This window comes from Fundulus heteroclitus, chromosome 16 (assembly GCF_011125445.2).
Source record: "Fundulus heteroclitus isolate FHET01 chromosome 16, MU-UCD_Fhet_4.1, whole genome shotgun sequence".
NCBI classification, from domain to species: Eukaryota; Metazoa; Chordata; class Actinopteri; order Cyprinodontiformes; family Fundulidae; genus Fundulus; species Fundulus heteroclitus.
Window position 1 is genome coordinate 10,731,543 of NC_046376.1, and position 12,062 is coordinate 10,743,604.

At 37.4% G+C, this 12,062-nt stretch overlaps 1 protein-coding gene across 11 annotated transcripts in view; it reads right to left on the reverse strand.

Moving 5' to 3' along the window:
• Positions 1-9,631: 9,631 nt before the first annotated feature.
• Positions 9,632-12,062, reverse strand: part of mpp3a (membrane protein, palmitoylated 3a (MAGUK p55 subfamily member 3)) — a 61,770-nt gene continuing 59,339 nt past the window's right edge. For all 11 annotated transcript variants that reach the window (XM_036147767.1, XM_036147768.1, XM_036147766.1 and 8 more), the window contains one exon: positions 9,632-11,280. In XM_036147767.1, the coding sequence (XP_036003660.1) occupies positions 11,101-11,280 (180 nt within the window). In that variant the 3' untranslated portion in view covers positions 9,632-11,100. The remainder of the gene's footprint in view (positions 11,281-12,062) is intronic.

Below are 12,062 nucleotides of genomic sequence, written 5' to 3' on the forward strand. Positions count from 1 at the left end.
AGATGGTGTCAGTCATCTTTCGTGTGTGTGTGTGTGTGTGTGTGTGTGTGTGTGTGTGTGTGTGTGTGTGTGTGTGTGTTGCATCAAGTAAAAAACCCTAAGCTACAGTTCCAGACAGAGATTGTGTAGTGTGAGGTTAATACGTTCAAGACAGAAAGCCAAAATAAGTTTAATATTAAATCAGACAAAATTAAGATGCTTTGAATGTAAAATTCTAACTGCTCAAAAGGCAGGTTTAAAATCTTTTTTTTTTTTTTTTTTACAATAGAAGGGAATTTAGGTTGTGCATTTACAATTTTTTTTTTTTGTCCATTGCTACTTGGGATTTAGTCCATGTTAAACACACATGACAAGATAAACAAATGTTTAAAATTGTTGTTCTGTGAAGATTTATTGTTAATTTGTTGCAAGTGAAACGCGCACATCAGCAAAAAATCTGACCCTAGAAATTTCCATTTCAGTCTTATCTGTGGAAGTTGTACAAATATAACCACTGATTGTACTGTCTTTGTTATCTTCAGAATTTTAACTTATTAAAGTTAAAATTAAAGAAAAATTCTCAAATTAAAATGACATTTTTCAAATGAAATAATTTGCATGAGGAAAATAATTTGACTCACTGTACTCTGAACGCTGTTTCGTTCTTATTTTCTGCTTTAACCTTAAGACTCTTTACAATAAAAGGCAGATTGAGTCACTGTGGATTGCAGAATTACAAGCCATGCGGACTACTTTGGCATGGTTGGTATCATTTAGGACTTTAAAAATTCTAATATACTAATAGTACTAATAAATGTTAAGTGTCCACTCCTTTACTTAAGCAAATGGATTAACCCGAAGGTTGTATAGTTGCACCATTAAAAGACATATTTCATAGAACATAAAAAAAATGAATGGGTCTTTTTCATCCTTTGTGCTCATGTTCATTGTTTGAATACTGCGTGGCAGTCATGGCAGACCTACCCGCTGGCCATAAAACCACTGTAGGAATATAGGAGTGGCAGAGAAAACCTACCCAGTGGATGTTGATGCTAAATACGTTATGTTTTTAGATTTAACAAATACCAGTTTCTAACCACAGAGCCTGGTAGGAACTGCCGTGTTTTTCTCCAGCGAGATGAAGCTTTCAAACCAGCACAGCTCCCTCTGCAGCTGAGCTAGCACCTGATCAGTAACACCTGTCATCATTAGCTTCACATCAACATGACTGAGCAGCTGAAGGAGGCAGCCGGCACATGGACCGAGGGAACTGTTTGTACAACGAGTCGTGAGTGGGAGACACGACTGAATGTAAGATTAGAAGTTTTATTCCCTACTCTAATTAAAAAAAATATTGCCTTACTACTTTTAGTAAGCCAGTTTTATCTGCTCCAAGCCTGCAGAATGGATGTCCTCCTTGAAAAAACACTCAGAAGGCCAGACTGGTAACAGTGTCGGGCTTCAACCTTTTAAAAATGGAATATATTAAACCTGAACTGAATTGTTTTCAGTCTCCATCGTCACAAGCAAGCCCTGTTATTGCCTTAATTTTAACATCGCTGTCTAGAAAATTGAGCTACACTTTATGAAGGTCTGTTTATTTTAGGCTATTTTATTTTCTGCAGAAATGAATTAAAGGAAACATTTTCTGTTGCTGTACTTCTATTTTCCGTTGACATTTGCACAAAGGCAGGCAGAATGTCAGGCGTTTGGTACACCAGTAAAGCACACACGGTGAAAGGCATGAGCAATGATTGACATTAAACCAGATCCCTCTTTTCTGCTTTCTTCAGATTCATGCCAAATACAAGAAAATAAGTTCTTAGAGTCTAAGTATTGATTTTACCCTCCAAAGACTTTGGATGTCATGTTAATTTGTAAAGAGACCCTACAGAGTCTCACCCAAAGAAAGATGTATGGTCTTCATATCCAGAGGCCATCTCTTTCTTTTACAGCCGAAGTGACATTCCTTTTTTTCTTTCTTCAGCTCAGACACAAAACCAGACTCATTTAGACACTCTGCTCTGCTGTCCAAAAGAAAGGACATTCATAATTAAATTCAAGCTTTATTATATTCTAAAAAAAAAATCATCATTATGAGTTCAAATGAGGTCCAAGTCTCACCTCGAGCACCATCAGCACTAGTTTTTTTTTTTTTTTTGCCACTGAAAAGGTCTTTTTGTTAACTTTTTAAATCTACTTGTCTCTTAAACATTCTCAAGTTGAAAAAAAAAAATCCAGAGTTAACTTTCTTGTAAATTAACTTGAAGTGTTTGAGGGGAGAAAAATATGAAGAAGAAACTTGAATAGAAACTTTCACTGTAAATGTTAACTTTAACCATCAAGTTTGGTTTCTCTGTTGTCTTGGATTAACTTATATTTTTTTAATTTACAGGGAGCAACAGGTTTGTCCTTATAGCTGTGATTCAGAGGCGCTACATGATAAGATGCCAAATATGTGAGTAGAGAGTCTAGTTCTTTATGCTTTATAAGTGCTTTCTTTATAAGTGATCAATTTTCCATATAACACTGTCTCTGCTTTTTATAATCTATTTTATAATCTTATATAACCTGTCTTGTCGTTCATGGTGTCTCGAAATCCTCTGCTTACAGTAATTAATGCTACGGCATCACCTTTCTAAGCCCTTAATACTGTAAAATGCATAATTTGATCTCCAGCTAAGCCAGGCTGCTACGGATTTTTATTCTCTTTATTGAAGATGTCAGACAATTATCTGCCATGCACATCATGACTAAGAGATGACATTCAGTTATGTTCAAAATAATACACAGACATCCCCAATAAGACCAAATGTGCAGTAGTTTCTAACTGAAAACCATAACAAATTATTTACTGGTTGGAATATTAGAGTGCGAATAACAGCAACAGAACATGCATGCTGTTGATTTTGAGCGAGCTGAATCTTTTAATAAAAATAGTGTGTTCAAAATATAGCAAATGTCGTACATGCATTCCTCTTGGAGTAAAAGAGGTACTTCCAGGTATAGTTAAAAAACAGGATACTTTGATCATAAAAATATATCAAAAAGTCCAGAAAATGATCAGCTGCCTAGTTGAAATGATCTTGAATGCATTCAATTTGAAACCAAATCCATAAACATGCACAAGAAAATGGAAAGCTACCATTCAAATGGAACGTAACAATTAGAAGATGCGTATGAAAGCAGAGCTATTGGCAAAAAAGCCTCCACAAAGTCCAGATGATGAAAAAACATGCTGAAGACGGTTGAATATTTGCAAGAGAACACAATGAGTGGATTGAAGAGAAATGTGACCGCATTTTATCCACTGATTAAAAACATGTCTGCAGACCCTTGACTTTTGAGAATAGAGGCTGACAGTCTGTGACACAACTTGTAAACACTGGATAGAAACCACTGTGAAATATATGTAACGCTAAAGTGCTCAAAATTAAATAAATAAATATAATGACCCAACCCACCAAAGTTGATATGCAGGCAAAAGTACTTCTGCTGTAAAATGTGATTATGAAATTAATAAGCCATGGGGGAAAACACCCTTATCAAATAAAATATGATTTTTTTTTAAAGTACAGTTGGAAATAAAAAAAATGCTGCAATTCAATAATTCCTGAATAATTTATATTATTGTGAAAACATTATGTGAAACTAATGTTCATATTATCAAGCACATTTTACAAAAAAAAATGTAATAAAAAATTCTAATATGGAGGTGATAATTGTATATACACTCAGTTATTTCACAATTTTTTTATCACGTTGACTATTAATCTTTTTTTATTCAAGTAAATAATTATTTCAAAATATTTTATTTATACATTTAATTTTGAGCACTATGGCGTTCCATAGTTAATGGCAGCTCAGGCATCATCATATGGGAATCTTTCTTCTACTATGGTGTTGGGCCTATTTTTTGCAAACCAGAAATCATGGATCAGTTTAAAAACATCAAACACACATTTGTGCTCAACATGGATTATGCAGATGCGTACGTATGGAGCCTTATGTGTTATTTTTGCCCATATTTTAGTCCGTCATCAGGGACTGTTCAAACCCAACCAAGGGAGCAACACCACCAATGATCTTGTAGGTAGTACGGAGCACCAGAGCTTGCATATATTCAGTGAAAGGAGCTAAGAAGTTTTTCTCACTTTCCCTTTTTGAGAATCTACATTTACTTTCCTTGTATTCTGAAAGTATACTCAGAGGTGTCCTCTATTGGCTACATTGCCTAAGAACCATTCCAACTTAAAAAGAAAGTGATACTTGACAATGTTAGAAATGGGCAAGCCTTTTTTATGAGTATAAGAGGAGCATTAAAAAGCCTTTATGCTGAAGGTGAAATGCCTTTGAGGTGGATTTTGTCACCTCAGTGTCAAAATCCACTCTTAAATCTTATTTAGATAATTTGGCATTACCTTAAACTGACCGTCCGTGCTCAAACATCCTCCCATGTGGCTGAATTAAAACATTTCTGCAAAGAGTGAGTCAGAATTCCTCCAGAGCGAAGTTGGACTGGTCGTTTTATTAAAAAACTTAGATGGCAGTTGTTCCCTCCAAGGGCACATCCAGTTTAGCATCCAGGTTTGGATAGCTTATTTTGCTTTTAATAAGTTAAATAATCATGTCAAAGCTGCATGTTGTATTCAGATTATCTTTGTCTAATATGACATGAAAATAATAAAAAATTCTATTTTTGTTAAAGTAGTAAGTAAGTGTTAAACTAGGAGCTTAAAGGTTTGGACTCAGCATTTGTAAGGTGACAGGATTATAGTTAACTTCAATACTTAAATACTTATTTTAATACTTAAAATAGTGGGTTACACCTTCCTGTAAACATTTAGACCGGTGAAATCTGATCTAATTTCAGGTTGTTTAGTTGTATAAATAGCTCTAACCTTAAGTCTATTGCTCTGCAGCACACACTTGGAATTAATCGTATAAGGCAGGCTTTGAGTTTTTTTGTATTTAATCTTTATACAACCAGATAAAATCTCGTTGCGATCAAGACCTCTTTCTCAAAGGTGACCTGGCCAAGGAAGGCAGCAGGACATAAATAAATAAATAAATAAAAAATAGATGGACAAAACCAAACATTAAAAACATAAAAAAGTGAACCATTTTGACAATTTAAAATGCAGGAGTTATGATTACAGTATGAGCATAAAAGTGTAATAATTGAAGATTTGAAACACAGGCTGTACTCAAATTATTGCCTTTGTCGGTTTCTTGAGATGGAAAGGAAAACGTTCAGTGAAAGTTCTAACACTTTCAGTTAAGATTGGGTATTCCAAGAAAAAGGAGCTGAGAAACTGAAAGCTTTCTTTCCCTTTTCAGTTTGAGCCCATGGAGAAGCACAAATTGTTTTTGGAGTGCAAGGCATAACAGCTTTCAGTTTCTGAAGAAAAGTACAGGGGAGAGTTTAAACCAAGCCAATAAGAGTGTTGTGAACTAGGATCATCCAGAGTGTGTACCACCTTACACTCAAACAAGGCATGCCACATTTTAGCATATACTTCACAATGGTGGGTAAGGTGGCTACGACCAGAGATAAACCTCAGGGCACAATGGTACAAGGGAGTCAGGGACTAAAAGCGACTGTGGTTGAAGCAAACATACACACAATCTCCAAAATCAATTACAGGTAAAAAGGAAAGTAGCAGTTTGTAAAGTCTTCCGACATGACTTGTTGCAGTAAAAGAACCCTAGCTTCACCCTTAGTTTAGATGTCAACATTTTAACAGAATTTTTGAAAGAATTTGTCCCCTGGTACTTGTGATTGGCAACTACAGTAGCTCAAGAGTTTTACCTTGAGCAGTTTTAACTAAGGATAAATGAATTGTTCTGCATGTAACACCAATTAAAATCTTTCCAAGTGAATGTGCACTGCGTCAAAAGGCTGACTGCACAAATTCAAATGCTTGTACGATTGAATGAGAACACTTATAAATTATGGAATCATCTGCATGAAAATAAGAGGCATTTGAAAAGTTTAAAAACAAATCAATAACGTAAACAGGATGAGTCCTAAGGGGGAGCCTTGAGGTACACCTTTTGTGACTTCAAAAAAGGTGAAACTAACTCCAGTCATCTGGACCCCATCTGTCCTACTTGCCAAATAGTTTGCAAACCAAGGGAGAGCTTATCTGAAAGCACTTTTTTTTTTTAAAAGAATGTCCAACAAGAGACTGATCCACATTGCCAAATGCCTTGGATAGCTCAATAGACAAAGGGAGACAAAAACTTTCAATCTAATGCCTCAAACATCTCATTAAAAAAACTTTTAAGGCAGCAGTAGTTTCCCTGCTCCTTAAAACCTGAGTGAAGAGGATTTAAAATGCTGTTTGATTCTAAAATGTCAAACAGTTTTTCAAATATTTTAGCCAAAATGGACAATTTTGATTGTGGATGTAATTATTCACCAATGATGGTGCACCTCTATTTAACAATGGAAGAACGAAAGCCAATTTCCAAATCATAGGAACTTTACTTGTGCTTGGATTTAAAAATGTAAGTTAGAGGCTCCGCAGTTGAGTCAGTAGCAAGCTTTAGAAAGAAAAATGATCTAACCTGTTAGGACCGTTTGATTTCATTAATCCATTTGACAAAGACCTCAGAAATACACACAAGTTTAAAATGAAATGAACAATCGACAGGACAGTTTACAACACAAAGCTCATTGTTTAAAACAGAGTTTTTTTTTAAATTACTCTTTAAAGAATCAAAATGTCCTGCAGTGATAAAATGTTCGTAAAAATAATATAACACTTACCGGTTTACTGCTGATATTTGTTTTAATAAAAAACACCAAACGTTTTTATTTCTTTGGACTGAAAGCTAGTTCAATAAGATTAATTACTCTTTCATTCACTAATTTTCTCCTATTAATGCTTCAATCTGAAGCCCCACAATAAAAAATTAATCGGTTCACTTTTCTGTGGATAAGTAACTCTCTAGTCTTCTGGGCTTTGAAGTTGCTGCTTTAGTCAGTGGCTGCTGTAGTCATCACATAAAAATGTTTTGTTTTTCTATTTTTTTATTTTTATTTTTTTTATAAAATCAGCATCAACAGTTAATTAGCTTAATACATGTCATGTTTCAGCTTTCCCTTTCTGATCCAGGTATAAATTATCATTTCACAGATGAATCTCCAGGACAGATGTTTTCTGTGGTAGTGTGAAGAATAGATGGCCTCCATAAACATCAGCAAGCAAGTGAATTACAGTGTATGTTATTCATCTGTAAAGAATGTGGGTAAGTTTACTGCCTCAACACATATTTTTTGTCCCATTTTCTCAGCATGGCATTCTTGGGAATTAGAAAAAAATGGTTTAATTAAATAGTCTCATGGCCACCTCAGGGGTCTCAGGCTGTTTGTAGAAATAAACCTGCGCATGAAAGTTTGTGCTAATGGTGAATATTCTGTTACCCAAAACATGTCATGCTCACAATAGTTGGCTATTTTTTTTTTTTTTATATAAAAATACATTTAATTGTAATGGTTTGTTTTTACTGGAGTGGTACAGTTGGTAGCACTGTTGCTTTGCAGTAAGAAGGTCCTGGGTTTGACTTCCAGCCTGGGTTCTCCCTGTGCATGTGTGGGTTCTCTCTGGGTACTCCAGCTAATTCCCACAGTCCAAGAAACATGACTGTCAGATTAATTGGTTTTAGGTGTGAGTGTGGTTGGTTGTCCTGTCTGTTTTTTCACACTGAGCAGAACTATTGTGTTATTAAAATCTGGGGTATTTACTTTGTAAATCGACACTGAACTGGGATACTTCAAGGCATATTAGTTTTGTATTATTGGTTTGTTCAATCTATTTTAAAGGCATTTGACTTTAATATATATTTGTCCAACTTATCTTATGTGACCAGTTTTAGATGACGAGTCTACTCATTGAGCCATGAAAGTGCAGTATCTTTGTCCAGCAACGATTTAAAAAAATTTCTTCAATGTTTGATTTTGATTAGACAAAAAATAAAATGTCATCTTCATGTCTGACATTCTACAGTTCTGCCTTTTCACACCCAGATGTCACTAAATCTGTGTTGCAAATTGCAGCTCAAACTGTCAGCAATTATAAGGGGCAATTTTCCAGAGCTTTCTTGTATTACATAGCCTACACTATCATAGAAATATTTACACAGTAAAAGACCCATCAGTCCATCATTTCGCTGTCACAATAAAAAAGTTGATGTGTGATGGAGATTTTTTACAAAGAACATTTAAATGTTTTTGTTTTCAGTTCGTCACACTGACAGTTATCCCTCCCCAGGGCCAAGCACCTGGAAAACACTGACTGAAAAGATAAGCGACGTGTGGGGAACTCTTAAAACCCAGAGCCGAGGACTGCTGCCAGTGTTTTGGTCGCACTTGACTGCACTGGAGTCTATAATGGGGCTAAGGTAGAAGCACACACTAAACATTATGACGTTAAAATCTCTAAGGAATAGTGGTGTCCCAATACCAGCGTCAAGTACTCATACTGGTAAAAGCAACCTGATACTATGAACCAATACAGATTTTATCCTCGATTTTCCTCCTGGGCTGGGCTACGCTTCAACTCAAAGGCTAGACGCCCCTCTATACCAGGTAGTGGTGAAAACAAAAAAGAATTGGGACGGTAAATTCAGCTCTAACCAAATTTATCAGAATCAGATATACTTTAATAATCCCAGAAGGGAAATTACTGTTTCAGTGCAACCGCCATAACATACATCACAAACATTTCAGGGGGAGAAGATTTACTGAGGCCATGATGCCAAGGACACCGCCTTACACGGTGCCCACAGGGCGCTGCCCTTGACTCTGTGGAAAGATAGAAGCCACAATAGGAAGGGAGAGGGAAAAACACATATATCACACTTTATCCCATTAAAAGGATACAGTTTGAGATATCAAAAACCTTGGCACAAAAAGCACAAATATGTCGAGACACATAAGCAGAGATTAACATTTGAGACTAGTCACGTGTAAGTTCATGAGATAAGTGAGCATCAGTAGTGTGTGTTGTTTGGAGTTTTGTGTGTCCATGAACGCCGTCCAGCAGGCAGTGTCCTTGACACGTTGGGAAGTTTTTAAATACTTGTGCCACAGCTTAATGCATCCACAGGTGTCCGCGGGCGAGGAGGGAGCGGGGGTAGTAGTTCTGGGCCATGTCGCCATAACATCCAGGGGAGTTTTTAGATAGAGGGAACGCCTGATTAAAATACACAACTTGTTATGAGAAACAAGCTGAACCAACTTGTCCATCAGCTTTAAGAGTCTTTTCCTCGCTGGCTCCACTGGTCCAGTATTCCAAATTAGTTTGGCTTTTTCGCGTTTCACGTCCAGATTTTATCCCATCTCGCCTCTGAGTTTAACCACCATAGCCAGTCTGCGTTCCAGCGCATCCAGCTTACAGTGTAGCTCGTTCCACTTACTGTTCCACTTCACTGCCTTAGTGATCACATACATTCATAGGCCTAGATGAGCAATCGTTTTCAGTGGTCAATGATATTAAGTTATGTGTAATCTATAAATACTAATTTATTAGGTACTCTGTATTGGTACTTGGAATCGGCCAGTATCTAAACTGAAGTACTATTACCCGGTCTGGAAAAAAATGGTCTCGGGACACACCTACTAAGGAAGCAATAACTAATTAAATGAAAGTTTCAGTCAGCTTCCTTTTATTATGGCACTTTGTACATGACAGGTTACAAAGTCAACATTCTCGATTTTAATTCACACAGCTCGAACATCATTGCATGTGACAAAAACAAGTTACCAAATGTGATCTGGAAAGTGTTTGATGCGCACATTCAACACAAAATGTGTTTATTCCTGATCTGCTTCGTGTCTGTATTCAGATCTTTCAAGTTTTAATATAGTACTGGCATGCCAAAGAAAAGTTCTTAGTTGCTACAAATGTTCCTTTCCTCTGTCCTATTAAAGTCTTGTTTGACCTGTGGAACAAAAAGAAAAACGAAGTCCACCGACGTTCTGCATAAAAAGTTCTTCAGTTCAAACATCTGTTCTTCAGCCAAAAATACAGATATCTTCAAGAAACTGTACAAAATCCATTCGAGTTTGCAAAAGGGACAACATAACGTATGTCAAAACACACACTGCAACACCCATTCACAGAAAACATGTGCACAACGTTTTACAGTCAAAGTGACAAAGGTAAACAGGTTGCATTGAAGTGCTACGACATCGTTCGTTGGCACACCAGGAGTAACATTTACAGTTTTTTTTTTACATCTGAGAGTAAGTAATCTGTCGCCATGCACTTTCTAAAACCTGTTCCCTGGAAACATCCTCCCGTTCCACCTGGACATTTCCTTGTCTGGAACTTAATGATTTAGCTGTAGCTTTGAAGTGTCAGACGTCTTTGTCCTTCCTTTTCTGCGGTGGATTCCGCGACAGGCTCTGTAGAGGATGCATGGGCAGCAGGAGTAAACCGGAAGCTTTCAGCAGCTGCTGTTTTAATAAAGCTGTAGAACTTAAAAAAAAATCATGCTACTAAAAGCTGACATGTTGCTGTAGAGTTCAACAGAGTGAGGGATAAAATGTTTTAGAAATGGTCCAGGTCTAAAATGCAACTTTCCCCCATTTCCAGAAAAGATCACCAGATGCAATTTAGGTGAACGGTAACTATAATTAAAATGCTAACTTGTCAAAAAGTCACTGGTCATGCTGTAAACTTTATCACTTTTAAAATACCTAATTTGACACTTTTGTCTTCCAGAAAAACTGGGATTATTTCATCTGCTCTCCTTTTTGGACTGGAATTCAGTTAAGTACAAACCTTATTTCACTATTAAATGCTTCTGAATATACACACAATTTGAAAAAAAAAGTTATTGGTAATATGAAACCAAATGTGCATAAATGTAACATGCTAAAGTACTTATTACTTTGGGAACTTAGGCAATCAAATGGTCAGCCTGCTGCAAAACTGAGGTATTTCCTTGACTTCATCTGCTTGTTGTGCTGCTGTAAATTAGATGGCCGCAGTTCAGTAGACTGTGGGTTGGCCAGTAGCCTTGGGGTATAGAGGTATTGGCTCATGAGAAGACCAGTGCAAGAGTTGGGTGGGATGCCTCAAGACGACTTTCCTGGGGGCGTTGGCTTTAGGTCCGCACCCAGCTGAGAGGCACCCAGAAAGAATCGCGTTCCAGTCTTTCTAAAATGCCTTGCAATTCGGTACAAGCACTGGCTGAGTCCTCCTTGATCAGGACGCGGTCCACCAGGTGTCCGTACTGCTGATCGATCTGAATGGCAGACTGACGCATTTCCTGGAGGTCTTCATCCTGTTGAAGAGAAAAAAGTTGTATTGAGCCCTGTAGCTGCTAAGACTGTAGCTGGTCTTTAAGAGGTCCGTGTACACATGCTTACAGAGACTAAACTTAAAACTTTTCATAATTTTACATGGCTGCAACTAAACTCGCATGAAGGACAATAAGCCTTTAAACTCCTCTTCTTGTAGTCACAAAGCATCCTAGGCCTTAAAAGAAATGTTAGGAGTAGTGAGGACTTTTAGCGAGTCTAAAGGTGCCACTGTTGCTCGCCTGACATTATCGCCGGCCGTTCGCACAGCGGGTGACAAGCTAGAAATACAGTAGTACAATGGTGCTATCTAGTGATTCTTTCACTTCCCTGCCACTCATATCTCCTCACTCACTCTTCTTCAGGCTTGCTCCTTTCTGGACTTGTCTCAGTAGTAATAATTGACTGAGTCATAAAACTCAGGCCGACCACAGACTGCTTGGTCTCTTCCGCAGTCCTTCACCCTAAGTCACTGCCATACTCGGTTCCTGATTGCTTGTCGCTGGGTGACAAGACACAAAAGTTCAACTCCAACTGTCACTTCACATCTATTGCAGGTTTCATGTCGCTCTGGCATCGCTTTAATCGCCAAAAATTGCCCATTTTACGCCACTAGAATTGCCTCCGTGGCCTCGCCTGTACACAGGGATGTCATGTAAATCTGTCACTCGGCCTGCCACACACACGTTCAATGTGGAAACAGAGAGAGCCAACTGGCTGATCTACCACCTACACGGTGGAGGAAATTAGCACAAACTTAATTAGT